This window comes from Pyxicephalus adspersus, chromosome 9 (genome assembly GCF_032062135.1).
Source record: "Pyxicephalus adspersus chromosome 9, UCB_Pads_2.0, whole genome shotgun sequence".
In the NCBI taxonomy this organism is placed as follows: Eukaryota; Metazoa; Chordata; class Amphibia; order Anura; family Pyxicephalidae; genus Pyxicephalus; species Pyxicephalus adspersus.
Window position 1 is genome coordinate 31271305 of NC_092866.1, and position 24761 is coordinate 31296065.

Below are 24761 nucleotides of genomic sequence, written 5' to 3' on the forward strand. Positions count from 1 at the left end.
GCCTCCCTCCTTTATGAGATGGGCATTTTTTTTTATCATAGAACAATGAGGCCCAAGGACCTTGCTGTTCCACAGATTTTGTATTGATACCCCTTCATCGCTGTACTTTTGCACAATTGTTTTTTTAGAAACGGGTTCCCTCCCATCTTAATTGCATTTTATGTTTACAACCCTTACCTTTTGTTATGTATGTCATGTGAAAGACCAATAAAAATTACAATTTCAAAAAATTTGCAGCTGCTAGGAGTTGTGCAGATTTGCTGGCTCCTACTGCAGGTATTAGCATACATGTTTCTGCTAGAGCTGCATCTTGTCATTTCTGCTTTCCGAGTTGGGTAGCCCTACTTGTTAAATGCCTCAACCAGAGTTTCTGCTTGAGCCACCTGACCTCAGGTTCCAACTCACCCAAGCCTCCAAAGACATGCTGCTTTTTTATTATCCTTATCCAAGTACTTCTAGCCACCTCCTGGCAGACAGATGGAGTGCTTGGCCCACTTATTCCTTCCAAGATGTTCCAGGCCTGGATCTCAGAGCTGCAAATCTGCAGCACTGCATTTAAAGCCTTTTCTAGGCCCTTTAATTACTCTACCTGAAGTTGAGGAAAACACCTTGAAATAAACTATAAATCCAGCTTTACACTTATTACTATGCTACAATGTGTGTGTATGGGTAGGCATATTTTTATATATAACTAGCTGATTACCCAGTGTTGCCCAGGTATTTATTTATTGCACTATTATGTTATACAGGAAAAAGAATCAAATATAAAGCTATAGTGATTTTCTTATCTACACTGTTTTTGTTTTGCCTGATTGCACTCAGCCATATCCCCTACATTTTCTCGAAGGCATTATTACAGGCCAGAAATTTTTGAAAGAGTCCAAAAAAATGTATGTGAAAATGGGGCACACTGTCACTGAGCCATACATACATACATACCTCGATTTATATAGCTCTGACATGTACCAAAGTGCTGTACAATGAAACACTGAGCTAGACCCATCAGTGTCTGTATAGAGTGTCAGCTCCTCTGTTGTCCCCCCACAATCACACACTATTGTTATACATTTCTATACCTCTGACATATACCACAGCACTGTACAAAGATCAGCGTTGTCCTATGTCCAGCAAGTTTGGTTTAAATATCTCGATGTGTTTCCGAGTAATGGTGGAACATAGCAAGTTTAGTTGAAATGTCCCCATACATTTCCTAGTGATGACATAAACACATACACGCATACATACATCCAAATCTAGCTCCGACATATAGCACAGCGCTGTACAAAGATGACTGGTGCACTCACATAAGTCCAAGTCATGTGTATAGCAAGTTTGGTTGAAATGTCTCCATGTGTTTTCGAGTGATGGTGGAACATACACACATATATACACCCGATTATATTTATATATATCTATATATATATATATATATATATATATATTATACACACACAAAAATATAGTTCTAACATTTAGCACAGTGCTGTACAAGGATAACTGGTGCACTCGCATGAGTCTCATTCATATGTCTAGCAAGTTTGGTTGAAATGTGTTGATGTGTTTCCTTGTGATGGTGGAACATAGCAAGTTTGATTGAAACTTCTCCTTGGCTTTCATCCAAATATAGCTCTGACATATAGCACATGAGTCTGTCATGTGTATAGCAAGTTTGGTTGAAATGTCGATGGGTTTTACACACACACACACACACACACACACACACTATAACATTCTCATGCTCATTACATTTTCACAAATTATGCCGTTTTACTACTGGATTTGGTAATATTTACTTACAAAGTATTTTTGTGCGTGTTTTGTTTTTTTAAGATTGGAAATTTACCCAAAATAATTTTTGGTGAAACCCTGTTGTCCCTGTGGTGGGAAGTAAGAGAAAATATTTTAAACTCATCCCTAGGTAGAGTTATTATCTCAAGATTTTTAATCCTTCCTCACAAAAGAAATAAGATTATTGCTTAGTAAATTGTGCCTATGACAACTTTTTAATGTACAGCCAACTTAGCGCAAGGTACATTTTTTTTTTTTTCCTTGACCGTTTATTTTAATAATAATATATTTATGCTCTTGTGTTTTCTTTTATGTTTAGCGACTAAGTGAAGGTGCTCTTTCTCCTGATGGAACAGTCTTGGCCACAGCTAGCCATGATGGGTTTGTGAAGTTTTGGCAGATATATATTGAAGGACTAGATCAACCAAGGTATTTTTCTTTACGGTAAAATGTTTGTTTTGACATTTGTATTTAACATAGACCTACTTCTCATTTTGTCAGAGATATCAAGACATAAACTATTAGGGGCCTGTTTGGCGTTTACTCCAGGTTTGGAAATACATGACTGGGGTACATCAGATCTTTATTTGGATAAAGGGACGGGTGATGTCCTTCAGCAATTAAACATACTTAGCGGCCTGTTATCTTTTGAAAAAGCCCCAGGTGCTGCCGGGACTAAATGACTTAGTGCACATTTGTGATCCAGGAATAATTGAATCTACAGCTGTTCCTGCGTAGTGCTTCCAAAATATGATAATGGTACTATCCTACTGTTATGCAATATCTTTTATATTCTTCAAATACTCAGTTTTTTTGTTTCAAGCGGACTGTTGAGTCATGGACTCCTAGATTACCTGCAGACCCATCTAAGTAGAATGGATGTGCAGTGAGCAACACATGCGCAGTGAAATCTGCACGTTTTTTTTCCAACCTACATCACCCAATCTCGCACCTGGGTCGGATGACGTAGGAAGAAGAACACGGAAGAGGCGGCGAAGATGGCAGCACTTGGCACGCTGGCTTGGGACGAATGCCAGGACGTCGCGGGACCCAATGGGAAGACACCCCCACCCAGACTGATCAACTGCGCTGTGGAATTTAAGGTAAATGTATTTTTTTTTTGTTTTGGCCATTTTACAGTTTACTTCTTCTCTAGGGTAAACCATATGGTTTGCCATACTTAAAACGGTAACCATGTCTACATTAGTTTGGTCACTCCCATCAATACACTGATTGATTTGATTTGATTTCGTATTTCCATTGGTAGGGTCTGGCTCATGCTACCTTGCTTCAGGCACCACAATGGGGCCCACTTCTCTCTTCCGCTGGCTCACTCCCACAACTAGGGATTGCAAATTATTTATTTTTTTTTTTTTTCCCTTAACACTTTTTTCTTTACCATGGCCTACACCATCAACTCCTTGACAGTGCTCCCTTTTCTTCTTGTAAAATGCCAAGAGCCTAAGTATTTACCCGTGGGGAGCCCAGACACTCGACTTTACACCATGTATATCAGGAAAACTAGATAATGTTGAAAACATTTCATAATGCTACATATTTCTTCAGATAGTTTTAGAACATCAACCCTAGAGGTCCAAGTTCAGAAAAGTAAACTGCCAACAAACCGAATCATGCATATCGCATTCATAGATTAACATCCCTCCCTTTAAAAACATTTAATTCCATCAAAATCAAGAATGCTACACAGTAGATCACCCTATTTTGAGATTTCTGTAAATGGTAGGTTAAATTAGATGCAGATAGAACCACATTTAATCTTGGAACTGCATCCTGATAGTTAAGTAAAATGCTACCTCTGAATAAAAAAAGTAGGATTCCAGAAACATGTACTACATTTACATTTGTTAAAGCATACCTAAACTCAGAATTTTCACATTAGATAAAAGGGTAGAGAGCATCCTACATCACCCAATCGCGCTTGGCTCGGGTGACGTAGGATGAAGAACCAGGAAGAGAAGAGGAAGATGGCGTTGCCTGCAGTGCTGGCTCTGGGACAAATGCCGAGACGATGCAGAACCTCATGCCAGACATCCCCCCCCCCAACCCCCCCCTCCCCGGAGTGAACAGACTGCCCTGCGGTATTGAAGGTAAATGTCTTTTTTTTTTTTTTCTTTTTTTGAGTATAGTTCCTCCAAAAACATGAAATATTTGTAAAATTAGTTTATGCTAGGGGCCATGTTTATTTAGCATTGGGCATATTCAAATGCTAGCATCTTAGTGACAATTTTAAGTGCAATTATGGAATACATCTTAGGACCAGCACCAACTAAAGTGGTAATTTAACATTCCTCATTCATCATCACCTAATCTACATCACTCTCATCAGGTCCTCTTAATCGCCTTCCATTTATCCAAAATCTCAGACATTTCCCATGTCCGATTTACATTTGTATAATGTATCCTGATTGAGGGCTGTAAGATATTCCATTACATAACCTTGTACAAATAGAATAAGATATTTTTGAACACATCTGTAAAAGCCATCCATTGAATGGGGGAGATGTTTTCCATCTGGGCTAGGTAGTAGGAAAGATGGTGAAGAGTCTCCGGAGTGTGGTACCAACGCAATAGTATTTCATAGTTCGCCTTGTATGCAGTGCAAATAGAACTCTTGTGCTGCTTTCCAAATATCTGACCACACTACAAATGACAGCTCAAAACCTATGACCCTCTCCTATGTCAATAAATATGGAAATTTAGTAGTGGATGGACGATTGACACTTAGCATGAGCTTAATAATAATTGAGATAAGGCATTTGGAGCAAGGACTATCTTAACAGATACTTTTAAAGGGTGTAAGGCCTGAAGGGAAATGTAGGGGTAGTGCAAAATGTCTGATTTGTAGATAGGTGTAAAAAGGGACATGAAATATCTTATATTTATTCCTGAGTACAGCAAATGCATAGATTCTAATTTCTACAGAATGCATGGTGATGTAGGTGAAACCAGGCTTTTTCCTTCCAGGGACCTGACATTCCAGGAGTAAGGTTATCAGGATAAAAGGCATGAGTATAATTAAGGATGTTGAAGAGGTTACATTTTTTCTTCATTTCCTCCACCTATTCCTGGTGAATATCATGGTTAAAAAAAAGGTCAGAATCGGGAGTAGATGGGGGGAGCCCCACAGGATCACAATATGATGAACTGGAGCAAGCCAGCACGGCTCGATCTTCTTCCAGACACTCGAGGATGTAAAGAGGACCAAGGTGGCAAACACCTTAAGTAAGCTGCTAAATATAAAAAGCGGGGACTTGCATATCATCCAGGTTTTTGGGAGTACACATTAACTGTTTTGCCAGTCTATGATGCTTTTTTTATGCCCAGCAATATTTTCACAGAGGCAAATCTCCCTAGTAGAGATAAAGGATACAATTTCCATTTGTTTATTGAGCTGTGGAATTCCTAGAGAAAGGGAGGAAAGTGCTTTGTGTACAGAAGGTTATAGGACGAGGTACTCTGCACCCCTAGGTATGTGATAGAATTGGGTCTTTTCCAGGTTTGTCCTCAACAGTGATGCGAGAGGCCAACAATAATGGAGGAATTGGTTTCCCTTCTAGAACATCATTGAACAAAGTGTTGAGGTGGGGAGAAATCCTTATGATAGAGATATGGTATATCATGTGGACTTTATCATAGGGGAGAAACTGGATATCTTTGAAAAGCTCCTCAAGGGGCATTGGGCTGTTAAGCCTCTTCAAACCCGAGGTAACCTTCAGGATAGAGATCCGAGCAATATAGGATTCAACCTTGCATGGAAAAAAACATGTTAAGTCTGGGCTGTGTCTTGATAGTTTTTTGTAATATTGTTTGACAGAGGTGGTTTTAGAAGGACCATGAAGAGGAATAGTTTGGTAGTTTTTAATAGCCATAGGGAAGGATTTAAAATGCGAGTCAGCTAGTTTTCATGCCAAGCGAGGATCAGCGTTGTTGCCTTTCTTGTAATGCAACTGTCTAGTGTGGGTCATGGCCCAACAAACTGTTTTTCATTTCAAGCATTCATATTTGAGTTCTGTGGGAATTATTTTTCCTCAGAAGACTAAGATAGAGACAGGGATGGAGAGAAATTCTGATGGAATGTAAAGAGCTCAGGAGTGTAGCTCCCTGAAGATTGGTGTCTTAATAAAAAAACAAAAAACTCTCCCAAAGATATACAATGACTTTGCAGTGTTCTCCCCAGAAATTTTTTTCAACCGGGTGGTGGGAAGCTGTAGCTGGATGGTCAAAAAGTGGGCAGGGCAAGACATGGCGAACCTAATTGCGTTGACTTGTGTTGTCTGAAAGTGTAAATTTGTTATTTTACCTGTTTACTGAAACATATTAAAATAAAAGTTATATAATAAACTTGACCATAAATGACATTCCACTTTAGTTGGAGGGTATCCACATCGGAGAAAGGGCATGTGTGTGGGGTGAGTGTCAGGCTGGAACCCGGTGGCACAGGCAAGGAGACCTGCCAGCATAGTGTTTGCCTTCTGCTGTTTGAATCTGCCGGCACACACTTCGAAACGTGTGGTGGCCTGAGGGAGAAGATCTTGGTAGCCAAACAGGCTGCATACTCAGATAAGTCTAAATGATCTTTTTCTTCTGCAGTTTAAATTTTTTTTATTAATGGCGGAACAGCTGGGATTGTGACTGTAATTTACAAAGAAAGAAGAATTATGGCGAACGTTTTTTTCTTTTTTGGGGATTGTAATGATATTTAGATGTGAAAGGGTTTAATTACTTTTTTCGTTTATTATTTGAGTTTGGAAACCTGTCACTAAAGTATTTTTGATGGTATAATTCCTTACCTTCAAAAATTGACAATTCATGGCAAAACACAAGGACAAAAATATCAAAGTTTAAAACTAAAGGAACTGGTAAACACTCTGGTCACACCTACTCCTACTGGTAAACACTCTGGTCACTACTTTCCTTTCCTCCTGTAGAAAAATCCTCAGAAATAACTCTTGAGGACTCATGGATTAAAACTATCTCTATGACATCCCCGAAATCTAACATTATGGCGGGGGATGTTTAAGATACTACTACCAAAATTTTTATCAAATATTTGATACATTACCAAAGTCCATTGAAATGTCTTTAACCAATATATCTTCAAATATTGTGTGTAAATTCCCCCACCTACTAGATTGTAAGCTCTTCGGGGTAGGGTCCTTCCCTCCTGTATCACTGTCTGTATTCGTCTGTCAATTATGACCCCTATTTAATGTACAGTGCTGCGTAATATTTTGGTGCTACATAAATCCTGTTTAATAATAATAATAACAATAAATACAAAGCGTATTGTAGAACTGGAACAAAAGGGTTAGTGATTTAGAGGATGATTTTTTAGATGCTTAAGGCTTTGTCTACACGGACTGTTTCCCCAGGGTTTACCCTGAGGCTTTTAAAGCCCATGTTTGAAAATTTGTGATTGGCTGAGGTTTTCTGTTTCTCAGTAATTGAGCACTAGACTTGAATGGGGAGACTTGTCTAAAAGCGTTGAATTAATGGGGCTCATTTACGCCGATTTATTTAATCAACCAAAGCTGATACTGAATGAATTAGATCTAAAGATAAAGTTCACCAGAAACTTAAGATTCTTTCTGTCTTATGTCTGGTGAAGCTACCCAATTTAAAGTACAAATACAGCACGAGTCGCGTATGTCAAAAGAGTTCACGTATCGTGAGAATAGGCCACAGTCGTGCTCGGTTAACAGCTAACGCAAAGTACTTTGTCGATCGGGCATCTCTTAAAAGTGTAAAGTTTTCCTACTGGCACGCGCATATTGAACCACGAAAATCTTTCTCGGAAATATTCCAAAGACTGTAATACTAGCGTTTGTGCACGATTCGTTTTTGCGTAATTACCAGAGAAATCCTTTGTGCTTCAACCACTACAATGTAAATTATGCTGTCTTAAATTTAGATGGCCAGCAGATACCCGCAAGACTGTTTCAACCTAATTTTCAAGGTGCAGTTACACGCCCGCTGCATCTTTCAAGGGGTATTCCTGTGTGATTTATTACTAAGAAATAAAGTAATGAACAGACCGGCGGCCTATATTGTAAATGCGGACAAATCGCATCAGAGGGGAAAGCACTGAATTTTAATTATTTTATGCGCAAATGATTTGTCAATTTTTTGATAGTTATGGAATATCGCCTGAAAATGAAATATTTCCTGATGACTTCTTGCAATTTTTATCGCAAAATTCCAAGATTAAAAGATATCAAAATAGACAAATACAGGACGCCGCTTGTTTGGTCTTTGGCAATTACTGCATTTATATCTTACATTGTATTGCTAAAGGCATGCGTTTTAATAATGTATTAAAAACATTAACAAACGATTTTAGAAGAAAGGACTACGTTGTACGTGACTATGTAGCAAAGCGATTGAAACAATTATGTCTGCGTTGTAATTACAATCAAACATGCATACCCTACTGTGATAATAAATAGATGTAACGTGGAACGAAGTAAATAAAGATATTTTGTTTTAAGCACATAACTCATCTTTTATTATATTTATAGTATTAAACATAGTCGTAAATTGTTTTAAAAAGTCCCTCGACATTCCAGGACATATCTTGACAATAGGCGGTAAATAGGTGGAGGGGGAGGGAGGACATGTCCGGACAATAGGCGGTGAATGGGTGGAGAGTGGGTGGAATATAGGAGGGCTAGGGGGCGGGCGGTAGGCAGGAGATGGGAGGGACGTAGGACAGCCTTGGATGAAGCATGGGCGGGTTTTGGGTGGAGAGGACGTGGTTGTGGGCGGGAAAAGGCGTGTCGACCTGTCACTTTTAGTTTAAAGTAAAGTCTATACGCTATACTACTGCCCTACATTGGCACACTCCTTAACAGTCTGGAGAATCAAGAGACCTTCCAGGTACATGGCCTTTGCTTCAGTCTCCTTCCATATTCCCCTTTAATCGATTAATTATGTGTGCAACTTTCCCCACCTTTTAGATGGTAAGCTCTTTTGTGCAGGGTCCTCTCCTCCTGTGTCATTTCTTTTACATGCAGCTTCTGCAGGACAGTTATCTGACCCTCTTTTTATCCCTAGCAACTAAAACTTCTATTCGTTTAGTGAGTAAGTCAGCTAGTCTTCAATTGCTCCGTGTAAATGCAGCTATAGTATTGAGGGAGACTGACAATGTCTCTCTATTCTGGCATGCTTAGGTGACCAAATTAACCTATTGATTAGGTGAAGTGAGCGAGTTAAGAGTAAATTGTGTAGTTTTGGTAGAACTTTCATTTTGATTTGTTGAATTGGCCAGACCACATAAAGGCCCTTAAGGGTCCAGGATTGTAAGTCTTGCCACAGGCAATGATTATATTCAAAGAGGTTACAGGTTTGAATACTGTCAATTAACCTAAACTGGAGTCAACTTGTGTTTATATTATCAGCTCTATTTCTTAAAGTAAACTTTTGTTCACACCAATTTGGTCTGATTTCAGATGTTATGATTTAAAAACGCAGCCACAATTATGAAAAGTTGATTTATCTAAACACACTCTGATGTTAATATTTATTTAATTTTTTAAATTGTGATAAGTAATATTTTCCAATCAATTACCAATATTTTACAAAAATATATATATTTTTTTTATAGATGTCTTCATGAGTGGAAACCACACAGTGGAAGACCTGTTTCTTGCTTGCTTTTCTGTGACAACCACAAGAAACAAGACCCAGAGTAAGATGTTTTTCATTTTTGCCATGTAGAAATCAAAAATTCCAGGCAAAGAAGACCTAATATAGATTTAGAAAAAATGATGAATGTGACAAGTCTAAATTCTGTGCACTTAACTATACTTGCAGCATATTTAAAGCCATATAGTCCACCCAAATTCACCCTGTCTTTCTAATTAGGTAAAGCTTTAGCATTTACTAACTCAGTTCAAACATCTTTAACAACAACCATGTATTCCTGTTTATTGGTAAGTAATCTATTGTAGTGAAGATCCTGTCAGAATTTTTGGGGTGGAAGAGCAACTGAAAACCATAGTTTGGTAGACAGCTCAGAAAAGAACAGCATTCTGATGTAGGTATGGTCCTAAAGGATGCAGTAGGACATAGCATGTGTATTCTGCAATGTAAACTCTTGCCTTTTTTCTGTCAATCTCCCTGGTTATATTTTATTTGTTCTGTGGAATTTTTCTTTCTAAACTTGCCTATTTATAAGGACTTTTTATGCCAGGTAAAAGGCAAGTGTAGCTCTGACAGATATTATTATGCACATCTTGCTTTCTCTAAAAGTATATGAAACAAATATGGCAATCGTGTGGGGGAAAGCATGTATAAATATATACCACTGCCCCTCTAGTGGAGTATCTTGAAAATAAATTCTTAAATGAGATGTACCTAAAAGTTGTCACCAAATATTTTTTTCTCTCATTTGCCCTTAGAGTTCCATTTTGGAGATTCTTAATCACAGGAGCAGATCAGAACAGAGAGCTTAAAATGTGGTGCACAGTCTCATGGACATGTCTGCAGACTATATGGTGAGATACATTTGCCATTAAAAATTGCTTATGGACATTGTATTTCATTTTAAAGGTTTATCTTTATTGTCAAAGGAGTTTTTTTTTCTTTCCTTTTTCCTGTTTCTTCTGTACTGTTCTTTTTTTACTTTGGTATTTTGTTACCCATTTTTTTTCTATTTACAGCCTTCAGGCTGAGTTGTTTTAAAAGAAGGACAGTGCCTCGCGGGAGGGGAAGTTAAAATTGTGCCCTCCCAACCCCTGAACTTCACTAAAACTTGGCTTTACTCTTAAGTCTGCCTCTGTTGCTGCACTCGTTTGGAGGCCTGCTTTTTGCTGTTGTGTCTACCGCCCTCTATCCTCATTTCCCATGACCTGCCCACCCTCATCCTTGGTGACCTTATTATTGCAGTGGGTGACCCCAACCTGTCTTTCTCAGGTAAAGTGCTCTTCTTTACCTCCTCCTTTGGATTTACACAGAACATAAAGGCCCTGCACACCTCACCAGACACACTTTAGACATGGTATTTTCCAAACTCTACAACTTCACCAACCTTGACAACTGATCATTCCATTTTTTTTCTGACCACAACCTCCTCACCTTCAACCTAACTAATTTTTCCATGTTGCCACATCCTAGATCTGGCCAATGGCAGAAAGGTATCCATAACCTTGCAAACAACCTATTCTCAAACTGCCTTAAATCCCTAATCTACCCCATGCCCACTCCTTCACTAACCAAACTATTCAACCTCTCCTTTTCTACTTGTATCTAACCCTCTGCTTTCAATTATGCCATTATTCTTCCTATCCTGAAGATACTCTCACTAGACTCCTCTCTACCTTCTAACTGCTGTCCAATCTTTCCATAGCTCCTGTCCTTCTCCCAGTGAAGGGTATCGCTCACTGTATCATGCGCTCCATTGGTATCAGTGACACTGCTATCTCTCTCTCTTAGTTTGCTTCCTACGTGTCTGACTGTTGGTGTTCCCCAAGGGTCAGTTCTGGGACCGGTCCTCTTTTCTCTGTACACCTCCTCACTCTTATCTTCCTTTGGATTACGGTACCATGCTGATGACAATCAAATCCATCTGTCCACCCCTGACCTGTCTCCCTCAGTCCTGGATAAGGTTTCATGCTGCCTGTCAGCCATTTTATCATAAAACTCATCATCCCCCCCTCCATACATTTAAAATCTCCCCCTGACACATTTCTAACCATTAATAACACTGTTATCTGTATTGGCGTCAGCTTCAATTCTGCTGGCTTCCATTTAACCTTAAAATTTATTCCAGCTCCTGTACTTTGCCTTCAAATGCCTCCACTGTTCTTGTCCCACTTACCTTTCTGAACAGATAGAAAATACACCCCCTTGTCTCCAGTCTGCTCACCACCATAATTTAAGAGCCATTTAAAAGTCAAGGTTGACCACAAACTTTTACTGAACGGCATGACAAGGTGGTTGACTCCAAAAACTTCATATTAGTTAATTAAAGGTGACTGGGAAATTGACAGGAATTTTACTGCTGCGTTGCTTGGGTTTTCAATGTATCCACAGTTGCATGCCATTGTGTATGTATCAAGCGCTTGTATACAGATGTACAAATAGTATAACAATGACTGTGTGATAGGAGATCATACACTGCGTTCCCAGGCTGCAAAACCTCGGGTTCAAGCATCCTCTGAGCTAGATTCCATTGTGGCAGAAGCGCAGGTTCAGACACGGGCTGCAGCTTCAACATGGACATCTAGCCCAACTTCCTGTACCTCTTCAGTAGTCTCTCCTATTTTTGGAAACTACAGCAGATACTGGGGAAAGAGACTGGTAAGAACATTTGAGAGAGAAAGCTTTGACAACTAGGCTTGAGCTAGAAAATAATATAGCTCACCTAGAGACCATAAACAACCAAAAAGCACAAATGGGACTTTTTAGGCAGTAATAAATTACATTATTCATACATTATTTTTACCCAATTCCTATTAAGACATCACATAAAAACAACAATATTTATTTAATAAATAGATAAATAAATATTGTTTTTATGTGATATCTTGGGTAAAAATAATGTATGAATAATGAAATGTAGTACTGCCTAAAAGGTTCCATTTGTGCTTTTTGGTGGTTTATGTTCAGTTGATCAAGAGATGTGGCAGTAGTTGATTGATTAACCAGATGAAGAAAAAAACTTTTATAGATATTTCACCTAGAGACCAGCTGTAAGGAGGCATTTCAGTCAATTCATCATACAGTCCAGCAGGTGTCTTTTTTCAATGAAAGCCCTGCAGGATATGCGCACGGATCTGTCTACTCAAATATTTTCTCATCAGGAGACACTTAAGAGACAGGATAAGCAAATGAGGTACTTGTTTTCATTACTGGATAAAGTAGCGAACCAAAGTCTAAGGAATAAAATCCATAATAGAGGTTTGCTAGAGTTGGTACCAAATTCATCTTTGCAGTCAGCAACTAAATCTATTTTTCAAAACTCTTAGATGTACCAGCAGAGGGAGAATTGGAGATTGGTAGAGTTTATAGGGTGTGGGGTGTACATATTGTTGACCCCCAATGTCCATGGCACAGGATTATGTGTAAAATCCACTTCTTTTAGGATAAAGAAAGTCATGAGGGCTATTCCCTTCATATCCCTTTGCTTAATATTTTCCGTGAACGAAACATATAAATAAGACTTTCCTTTTCAGTTGGTAATTTGGAAAGATAGTCGTAACCATATATTTAGAGACCCTACAGATCTGCCCCTGCTAATTGTGGATTTACAAGCTTCTACAGCTGTGACTTGTAATTTTTTTAAATTTTTTTTAAGTGAATTGATTGTGTTTTATGATAATAAATGGGTTGCTGTTGTGTATTGATATTATTACGGCTAGGCTTGATGATAAAATAGGTATATCAAGCTCCCCGGTTGAGTTGTCACCTCCGCTTTGCTGTTCTTTGTCTATGGTATGGTAGAACAAAACTATCAGATGGAAATTGCACACAGAATGGGAATGGCAGTCATATTGCACAGTATACCTGTAGATGGAGGGATAAATGCAGATTACGTGCAGGCAGATGAAGGAGGTCAGTTCAGCAGCGATGTTGGTTGTTATTAAGAGTGATGTAGGTAGAGGATGAAGATAGTGATGCTCATGATATTCCCTGGATTAATTCTCGAAGCCCTTATAATTTGGCACTTTTGGCACATGACCAGGGTCTCCATGTGACCTTGACTGATGTTTAAATAGAAGTGCTTTGGGCCCTGAATATGGATGAGTTGTCACCCCCACTTTGCTGTTCTTAGTTTTGTTATTTTTTTTTTTTGCCTTGCGGAGAAACCAGTGCCCAAAAAGTCACGCTTCGATCTGTAATTGTTAATGGATTTATTAGTCTAAATAAACATTCACAAATATTATACAACATGCATAGATCTCGAGTGCAAATTCTTTTATTACAAGAAACTCCCTTCCAAAGTTCATTTAATGCATTTTGCAGCATTTTTAGATTTCTCAGGAATGATTAGCAGACATGATATCTCCATATACAACAATCTTAAGCAAAAAACAAAAACAAGAAGAATTGATATAATTACAAAATAGCAAAATTAAATATAACAGAATTGGCATTACATGAAACTGTCATTCTCATTAAAAATACTCCCAAAAGATAAATCACATAATGGAACCTGTAGTTTCAAGATCACACACCACAGATTTAGCGATGCTGGAGGTGCAGAGACGACAGGACACTACTGGGCTATTCCATAGTAAATTAGGAAATTCACTTTTGGTATAATGTTAAAGAATTTATAAGAAATGATAAATCCCTGTACTTTAAGCTAAATTTCACGCCAGCCCATTAATGTAAGTACTTAGTAATTATTGACATGGCCATATATAATGCAATTCACTAATTAGATAAAGAATACATCAGTATAGGACAATTTTACAAACTAATCTAGCTATTATAAACATCTAATAGTCAAAGGTCACTAACTGGATGTTTGGCAGATATAATGGCCATACTAGGTAACTAATAATAGGATCACATAGACTCCTAAAAGGGATTTTGGATCATCATATCTTTCTGTATACCTGTATGACGAGGGAGCCACTTTTGAATGTCTCGAAGATCAAAAAAGCATCCAAGTAGGGATATATGCAAGATTGGAGGGTTCCTGGAAGCCCATCCAAATGAAGATGAAAACAAACACAAGAAAGATGATAACTAAATTGGATTTTAGAATTTTGAGCTGTGTCCTGAGATAAATGCATCCCCAGCAGAGCCACATATTTAGTGTAATGATCCACATGAAAAAAAGCCAAAAATGTGCCCATGTCTGCGCAGGCACACTGAAAGTGATGTCATGCGTGTCAACTTCCGGAGTATGGAACACAAATATGCGCTCCAATACTCGGAAATGAGAAATAGGAAGTATAGTGCATGGATAAAGCACCTAGAGGGCACTATACCTATACAATATGTACATGCTAACCTGGATTTAACAAGGAGAAAAGAGGAGTTGATAAAACTACTAATTATATTGAGCAATTGTTAAGAAACAAAAAATTAATATATATAGGAATAGATCCAGATAATCCCGAACTGAAAAATACTATCAACACGGATATCAACACTACTATAGGTAAATTCAGCCATTTCTTTTTCCAAACTAAATATATTTAAGAATTGTTCACTTGGTAGATGTTTGGGAAGATTTTACATACTGCAGACAAGGATTTTATTTTCTCTTCTACAGCTCATCATTCATATTCATACATTGATTTTTTTTTTTTTTCCTGTTCATCATATATTGGAATGGGAACCTAAAGCTGCTACCTTACTACTACAATTTAATTTTTACTTCCCCAAAGCATGGTTCAACAATAGACTTGGAAACTCAATGACTCTTTGCTCAAAGATGTGGTCTGTACGCAAGAGATGACTAAGACTATTACAAATTTTTTCATGATCGTACCAAGAACCACACCTCTTTATTGATTCAGTTGGTGGCCTTAAAAGCTGTGGTGCATGGAGTGCTGACAATGCATGGATCATGATTGAAAAAGAGTAGAGTGTTAGAGATGAAACATACGTTGGTAAAAATAGGAATCTTGGAATAGATGCGTGGAATCATGTACACATATCTCGGGTGATATTTTTCTGGAGTTAGTGGGAGAAAGTGTTTTCTTACTTTCTATGACTATTTTTATCAGATAATAGGGTGTCCAGAAATCTTACTATCAGTATGGAGAAAAATGTAGCAGAATGGTTTAGTGAAAAAGGTTACATCCTCACCTTAGGTCAGCTTATATACCGTCTACCTGAAAGATGGACAGTGGAAAGAGGGCTAAACCAGACGAGAATGTGGATACGTTTTTTCAGTAATAAAATACCCCCTTTCTACACATAGCTTTGATAGAGCTTTAGTCATTAGCATAGCTCAGTGAAGCTCAGATACCTCAATATAATTCTTTGCCTTTTTTCAACACATGACCTCTTTGAGAGTATGGGATCTTTATTATGATAGTTGTACAGTGGTAATTTACCAGTTTTCCCCCCAGGCATCTGAAAGTATGTTAGAGATTCTGCTAACAAACCTGTACCTTACTTCATATCTGGTGGGAATGCTTGGCGATTAATTCATTTTGGGATAGGATGTTCCTGATACATAATATCTCTTGTGATGAATCAATAGTCAACTCCCATGCAGTTGGCCCTTCTATCAATGATACCTGGGTTACTTAAGTCATGGGTCACCTACATTTTTTAGATATTTTCCTTTAGCAGTTAGGCTAGGCTGGTCATTCCTAGGTACTGGTGATCGACTTCTACACCTTCATTACATGATTGGGTGGTAGAGCTTGAGCATCTGTGACACATGGAACAGTTAATAGTGGAAGATGAGGGGCAAAAGGAAGCTTTTAATGTTACATAGGTTTAATGGGTGGATGTTATGGAATCTACATATTTTTGTGAGCTTTTGTGGTGAAATTATATAATTTCTTTTTTTATTGATGTTTTTAAAATGTAATACATTTTAAATAAAAAAATTAATTCCAAACAAAACATGAAAAAAAATTATCAGATTTGTGTTATTCCTTTACAGAAAGTGAAGAAAAGGTACATTAGGCTGTTAACTCTACACTGCTATTTTTTTTTCAGTTAGTAATGTGAAAAAATGGGTTAAATTATAGTCCGTTTTGTAGGGAAGGAAGGCAGCAAATGTACATGCTTGTAAATAGTGTATTTCTATCTAAAAATCTGAGTAAAAATCATTGTTCCAGGGATTGTTAATAAGAACAGCGTACCTTGATAATAAAAAGTTGACTGGACAGGAAAACATATCAAGAAGTGCAGCCAACAATGGTCTGTTTAGGTAAAATGATCTCAAATACTTTAAAATGGCATCCAAAGCCTGAAACATGTTGAACGAAATAGAAAACTACCTTTCAAATAGATAGAAGAATAGCCAAAATAGCAAAGACTCCAATAATCAGCTCCAGGTATGGCTCTATGTTAAACCAAGTGTGAAGAAGCTCCTGCAAAGTCCCAAAAAAAGACATGTTGAAAAGGTTAGCCAAAGAAAACATTGACTGGCCAAAAGAGGGTTTGGACGGCTGCCACTAATCCACCCGTGCCACTGTACCACCACGAATCGGCTACCAACAACCAATTACATTCACATTTCCTACTTTCCACAACTGCAGCTCTGGTTCTCTGGTTTAATGAAGAGACTGTTGACAGATTCTAAAATGGTGAAGAATTTAGCATACATTATAACATAAAAGTCACAGATTGTACTGAAACAACCCATCTCGGTTTAGTTAGGTGAACAATAGTAATCTTTCAGTTGTAATATCGTAATCGCCAAATAATTAACTCCACTAACTATCAATAATTATAAACAAGATTTGTTGTTATACATTGTTTAATGCGTTTTGACCATTTTTTAATCTCTAGTGAACCCATGTTAGCTTAGGTCTAGCACAGGAGGACTCTGTTTAGTGCATAGAATCAATAATTAAATGCAATTTCAGTTTTTGAGAAAAAAGTTTTGCCCTACAGAAGCATGTCTTTTTCCTTTTTTCTTCTACTAGTTCTACTAATACTAGAATAAGTCATGTTGCCCTGTGCCAAAGAGGAAATGCCCTTTAAATGGCTATTTCAACAAGGCAACCACCCCAAAAATTTTAATTTTCATTATTTCAGTTTTTTAGGATTTTTTAAAATGAATAATGAAGACAATATACAGGGAAACTTTCATTGTAGCTTCTAGTAATTTAAATTTTTTTTTTTTTTTTTATACTTCTCTCTAGTTTTTCTCCAGACCCGTTTAGCTCCAGTGTTTTGCCTGGGTTAAAAGTCTCTCTGGATTTGTCTGCAGAATTTTTGATTCTCACTGATGTTCAGAGAAAGGTATTTATAGTCACTTTGTTTTATCAATCAAAAGTTTTACATTTACCTGGTATAAAGGGTTTTCTAATTTGTTTGCAGGTTTTATATGTAATGGAGTTACAGCAGAACCAGGAAGATGGCAGGGCAGCTTTCACTTCAATTTCAGAATTTCTGCTGACTCACCCAGTTTTAAGTTTTGGAATCAAGGATGTATGTCGTCATATAAGACATTCTGAAGTTCTCTTGTCAGAGGCAGAAAATGATAACCCTGGTGCAGCGGGTAAGATCAAAACAAATTTATTATTTTGCAATATGATTTATGTTGGATTTCCCACCACAAAACAGTCCAGCAGCACGTACTAAGTGGTTACATTGTTTTGTTTTACCTACAGTGTGTATGTGATTGATAAGATCATCTAAACTAACTAAATAGGATAGGAACACCGTGCCCCACTTTTTTCAGGAGTGGGCACGCTTGCTTTATTTTATTTTTTTACAAAGAATTCTTTGGTGGTATAAGTCTCTGGCTGGTATGCCCCCCCCCCCCCCCCCGTCAAACCCCCACGCGGTGTCAAGAGAAGGACCCCACTGGGGGGCGCACTGGCCAGAGCTGCGGACCCAGTCTTCCCTTATTGAATTTCAGGTTCAGGGTGGTGGGATGGTTGTCTCAGAACACCCCATTCTCCTTTTGCAGGCTCAGACCTGAGAGGAGAGTGGGTGGGTTCTGGTATCATGACATCACTCTGAGGGAGGTGTCTTTCCCTTTGAGTGACACAGGCAGAGGTGTAGTGGGGAAGGACTTTTTTTTTTTGTTTTTTGTTTTTTTTGGTTGGTTGTTTTTGTATACAACTTCACCCCTGCTTACCACCACTGTCCCTGCCCAAGCATCTTCTACTTTTTTATTTTTTTTCCCCTCAATCTTGATGGGTAGGCTCAAGATGACCTAAACTTTTTCATTGCTGTTACCTATGACCTAACTGTTCATGTCCAAGAGGGTAAAATATTCCCAGCATTAACGTTGTCCCTTTATTTCTATTAATTTTTTTCTTTTCCTGTTTTGAAGGGATCGACAAATTGTACTGGGCGATGCAGTTTTCTTTAGTTTAGGAATATATATCCCTATTAATTGTACAGCGCTGCGTAATATGTTTACACTATATAAATCAAGTTTAATAATAATATCCATAACAAGCATGCATCAATGCAGTGTGAAATTTCTTTATAGCTAGTCATCCAGTTAGGCAGCAGTATTTCACCTGGACAGTTTACTTTTCAGAAACTTGTAAAATGTAACAGCCTATGTTTTGCCTCCTATTTAAAAATAAAATGTTCCATATTTTTTTGCTTCAGTAATTAAAGTATTTTCTTGATCCCACTTGAGTGTCTCACAAATAGCTTTTTAGACTTCCCATTAAGCCCACCAAAAATAGCTTCCTCTGTGGGGCAAAGATGTTGCTTTTCTTTAAAATTCAGTGTTGGATGTTCATGTAGACTCTGCCTGCTTTCTGTTCATGGGGTTGTAAAAATGTTGCAGAGGCTTGTCTGTCAGCACTCACTGCTGATTCACAAGCCATGTTAATCATCACCTGGCAAGACATGGTTCTGTCTTCCTTTTTGGTTTTGATGGCACAACCTCTGGGAGGGGGTAGTCTTTAAGAAGCAAATGATGGTGGATGTGCCAGTAAAGAGAAGGAAAGTTAAGGAAGTTTTTTGTTTCTTTCATGATGTATATGTATCTCGTAATTGGATTTAGAAACCTACTTAGTTTAGCTCTTAGTTTTACTTTTAACTATAAATAACAGGAAGGTTTAGCAATAGAATTTTAATTCCTGCTGTTTCTACACAAATTTTAATATCGAATTGCTGGTTGTTGTGCTTCAGCCATGAATTTTAGACGAATTCCCAGGTTAAGTTGGACCAGATGAATTTTTAGCCTATGTTGCTTTTTTAACTTAAGGGCAACCCATAATGTATTTAATATTCATTGCATATGGTTAGCAGAGTTTCAAGAGCCAATATTATGACGGAATTGATAACCCAGCTCTCACGACATTGTGCTGGAGTAATTTAAATCTTTAGACAATCTAGTACCTAACGACCTCTTTTCTGCCCCAACCCTTTCATATCCATGTTTTAGATGGAACTTTAGTCCTAATGGACATTCTCAAAGTGCTGTTTCTTGCGGGCTCCTCACCAAATTTACATTTGAATCTGTTCTTACCCCCTACTTCACTAATCCTTCTTTCATTTCTGTGCTCTAGGAGTAAGTTAACAATGGCCTCTCTACACACTGGTTATTGATAACCTTGTTTCAGTTCAGCATCCCTCTGTCCATCCTAAAGCGTACCTAAACTCAGAATTTTTACTTTACTTAAAAGGGTAGACAACCCTTTAAGTGCAACACCTAGGCGATCAAGAAAGAATGGGAGCGCAAAGCCTTCCTAGATACCTACATCACGCATTCTGGGAGGCTCTTGGGTGCTCGGGCATGCAGTGAGATTGGCAAGTTTTTTTCCCCAACTACGCCACCCGATCTCACACCTGGGTCGGGTGACGTAGTAGGAAGAACCCTGAAGAGGGGGCGAAGATGGTGGCGCCTGGAGCGCTGGCCCGAAGATGGATGCTGGGACGACGCGGGACTCGGTGGAAGAGACCTGGACCTGGACCGATCAACTGTGCTTTGATTCAACTGTGATTGAAGGTAAGTGGATTTTTTTTTTTCGTTTTTGAGTTTAGTTCCTCTAAGTTCTAACCATCCTAATGACACGTTTATTTCTCATCCTCATTATGTTTTTTTTCAGTTAAAGGAATGATTCACATTTTCCTTTGGTGAAGCCATTTGCTGATTTGGTTGTATGCTTGGGGTTATTGTGTTGAGGGGAAATTACTCTTTATCTTCAGCTTTCTATCAGACACCTGAAGGTTTTGGGCCAAAAGTGACTAGTTCAGAATTCCCTTTATCTTGACTAAAGCCCCAATTCCAGCTGCAGAAAGCTTCCTTTGGGGTACATGATACTGCTCTGCTCCAAACCTAACTGTGGGTATTGTGTTTTTTTGTTTTTTTTTTTGCGCCAAACCTACGTTTTGGATTTGCAACCAAAACGTTCATTCCTACACATTTTTGGAAGACTTCATTCGGGGTTTTGCAAATTTTAGCCCGATCTACATGTTTTTTTTTTCTAAGGCTTTCGTCTAGCATACGAATAAATCAAAGTTAAGATTAAATTGTGCAGATTTTATGTCACAATAAAGGTGGAAAATTATTTATTCTGATCTCATTTTTTCACTTCACAAAAACCTGGCATTTTAAGAAGAAAAAAAAAATTTGATGTATCAAGCTGCAATATAACAAAATTGAAAAAGTGAAGGGGTCACTGAAACCACAGTAGTATATTTAAGTAAGGTGACTTTTACCTCCCCAAATAACCTCTAGAGCCACTGAAGAATAGATTGCTACTGGAGGGATCTTGACTTGTAAGATAAATAATCTTGGGCTCAATTTTGGGCTGAGTTTTTTAGGGTGATACTATTTTACCAGATTGGGGGATACTTTATCCATACCATTTTCCAGAAGATGCATTAATTTACACAACATGGTAGGTGGAGTAGTAAGAATTATAAGAGGAAGGAAGTTGTAATACCCATTTCAGTGTCTGTGTGGGCTTGGAGTAAAAAAACAGTACTGGAGGGAAGCCCTTATTTTTTATTTTTTTTTTTTTTTTTTTTTTTTTTTTTAGAGCCTTATTCCCAGGAGCAATAGATTTGGACTTATAAGTGTAGTGGCCAGTATCACAAAGTACCTGCACTTGGCCACTAAAATTTTTTTTTTTTATTTTTTTTTTGTAGAAGAATCACTGGATTCTGATGAAGGGGATGATTCCACAGCTGTGCTTATAAAGCTTTTTTGTGTTCATACAAAGTAAGTACCTAAGTATACCGAAATACATTTTTTTATCTGTTTTGAATCATTCATTGATTTGTTGAAAGTTAATATAAATCTTGTTTGTTATAGGGCATTGCAAGATGTACAGATCAGGTTTAAAGCACACCAGTACTCACAAAGTGATTCTTTAAAAGGCACACATGAAGATTTTGGTATGTACCATGTAAATGAATTAATGAGAAATAAATATTATTAAACAGGAATCATATAGTGCCAACATATTACACAGCGCTATACATTAAATGGGGCTTGCAAATGACAGACTAATACAGACAGTGACAGTGGGAGGGCCCTGCTCTAAAGAGCTTATAATCTAGGAGGTGGGGGAAGTAACAGACAATAGGAGGGGAGATATGTAGCGATGGGAAATAGTGATGGTATCAAAAGACAGAAGAAGATGGGTAGGCAAGTTTGAATAAAAGTTTTGAGTGTGTGTGCGTTTTAAATGTGTGTGTGATGAGGTTATGAGTGAGGAAGTCAGTAGGTCATTGGAGGAGTGAAGAGATCAGAAATATATATAAATAAAAATATATACAGTGGTACCTCGGTAAAAGTCCTGCTTTGGAATAAGTCCAAATTGGTTTGTCCTGTTTAGACACGAAAATGTTGCTTGGTATACAACCTTTGTTTTTATTTCAGTGGTTTTATTGGGTTTTTGAACATAACAAAAATACCAGGAAACAAAATAAATTGTGACCAATACCCATTTGAATAAATAACAACATACAGGCATGGTGAATTATAACATTCCAAAACAGTAATTAGGCCTTAAGCAAGAAAATGAATAAAACAGCATTTAAACATTTTGTGCTTGTCTCAGTTGATATGAGAACATAGAACAACAAGTACCATGAGAGGAACAGTAAAAAAAAAAGTAGTACAGAAAAGAAAGGGGAAACAGGAAGCAGGGAAGAAGACTTCACAAAACTTAATTGTAACATTATGCAGATCACTACCTATGTTCTGTGGTAAAAAAAATCCAGGGCTCACAGATATCGTCAAATTTGTTTAAGGAGTTCTTTGGAGTATAAGTTAATTTGTCATTTACTGTAACCCAGTTCAATTTGGAGAAAATAGGCTCTAGAGGTATTGTGGGTGTTTTCCAAGCTTTAGCTAAGGCGATCCTACCCGCCAGTAATATCATCTTAGTTTCAGTGCTGGTTTGGGAACAGCCAAATCCAATCTTCTAAATAAGGCTGCTACTGGGGAGCTACGAATCTCACGCTGCAAAATCTGAGAATTCCATAGCAGCTGGGCAAGACCACCAGATATGTAGCATGGAGCCACTAGAGGCGCAACCTCAGAAACACATTGGAGAGACTGATGGCAAAAATTTTTGCCAATCTGTCTGGCACTAAATACTACCTAAGCATCACTTTATAGTTAGCTTCCACTAGAGCGCAGTTCAGGAAGACCTTAGATAGCGAGTAAACTGTATCCCACCAGTCCTCCAGTTCCCGCGTTACTCCTAGTTCGGATTCCCAGTCCAGCATGTATTTCAGTTTACCAGAAGCGAAAACCAGAGCTGAGCAGATATTAGAAATTTGCCCTCTCGTGAAGGCTATGGAGGAACAGTTACTTTCAAATGGGGTGGACTGCATGGGTTTCAGGGCTTGTCTGATTATTGTATTGATAAAGGAACGTAGTTGTCTGTAGTGAAAATGCTCCGTAGATGGGACCTCTCATTTGTTAGTCAGGTATTCCCAAGTAAACACTGAGTGAACATAGTAAGAAAGTGTGTTCCACCAAAGAGCACAACCCACAATTTAGAGAGGAGTCAACTCCATTTTGCCCAGCCTGAATTGGAATTGTGAATGTAGTTTAAAGTATTTTATAAAAAAAACACTAAGTTTTATTTGTTTTCAACATTCTAAACAATACAGAGATCATCTACGCTAGCCCTAGGCTAACATGGATGCACTAGTCTTATACTTAAGGAGTAGTAATAATAAAGAATATTCAGGTACATTTGCAACAACAATTCTGTTTCCCACCTGACACGTTTTGCCCTGCAGGGCTTCTTCAGGGGATTGGGATACTTGATGAAATTGCTTGAACTTTTTCCAGATTTTATACCGCTCGAAGGTACTGTAATCATAAAATCCAGTAGTAATTTTAAATTTAATGGTACTAACCGCGGTTCTATATGTAAATAAGTATTATTTACCCAAATTTCGCCCAAATAAAATTCAGTATTTTTGCTTGTAGGAGTGCAATCTCTTTCACTGGGACCCAGATCGGGAGAGTTAGAAATAAGTAACCTGGGGAGCAAGTTCATTTTAATAGCAGCAATCCTCCCCAACCATGACTGAGGTGATTGGGACCACCTCTGAAGGTCAGCATACCATTTCCTGAACAAAGGGGTATAGTTATACCTGTAAAGATTGCTTTAGGATGTGGTCAAATGTATACCCAAACATTGAAGGGAGGCATTACCCCAGCTATTATCCTACTTGCTTTTGATAGCGTCTACCATCCCTATTGGAATATTTATGTTGAGAACTTGGGACCTAATTCTGCTCACCTGCAGACCTGAACATAGAGGGAAGTCATCTAGGAGTTTAAAGAGGTTAGAGAAGGTGGTAATTGGGGGATGTGACAAACATTAATATATCGTCCACAAATAAGGCGCATTTGTGCTCCAACTTACCACACTTTATTACCTTGATATTTTGGTCAGTACGCATTGCTACTGCTAACGCAAACCGGAGAGGAGAGAGTGGGCATCCCTGCTTGGTAGAAAGGAACCCTCCCAGGGATATTTTAGCTTCTGGGGTGTCATAAAGTTCCAACAGCAGGTTCATAAAATAACAGCAAAAGTCCATGTTTGAAAGAACCTGGAACAAATATTTCCACAATAGATTATCGCAGGCTTTTGAAGGTCAAGTGAAAGTAACATTGCCTGGTGATGAGATCCCCTATCCCAACTTGAATGCACTACTGATATTAGGTCGATTGCTCGTCTCGTTTGGTCAGAGGCCTGTCTATATTGCATAAAGCCCACCTGGTCCGGGTGGATGTAAGCCCCTAGAAAGGAGCCTAAACAAATTGCAAGTATCTTTGTCTTGATTTTGAGATCACAGTTGATAAGAGAGATTGGCCTGTAATTGGAAATCTCTGACGCATCTTTCCCCGGTTTAGG

The 24761-nt window shown here is 38.1% G+C and overlaps 1 protein-coding gene across 1 annotated transcript in view; it reads left to right on the forward strand.

The window, feature by feature from the left end:
- EDC4 (enhancer of mRNA decapping 4) overlaps nucleotides 1-24761 on the forward strand; it is a 256361-nt gene that overhangs the window by 89061 nt on the left and 142539 nt on the right. Inside the window, exons 9-15 of the mRNA XM_072423087.1 lie at nucleotides 2108-2217; nucleotides 9413-9496; nucleotides 10209-10304; nucleotides 17598-17697; nucleotides 17776-17956; nucleotides 21523-21595; nucleotides 21689-21771. Coding sequence (XP_072279188.1) covers nucleotides 2108-2217; nucleotides 9413-9496; nucleotides 10209-10304; nucleotides 17598-17697; nucleotides 17776-17956; nucleotides 21523-21595; nucleotides 21689-21771 — 727 coding nt within the window. The remainder of the gene's footprint in view (nucleotides 1-2107; nucleotides 2218-9412; nucleotides 9497-10208; nucleotides 10305-17597; nucleotides 17698-17775; nucleotides 17957-21522; nucleotides 21596-21688; nucleotides 21772-24761) is intronic.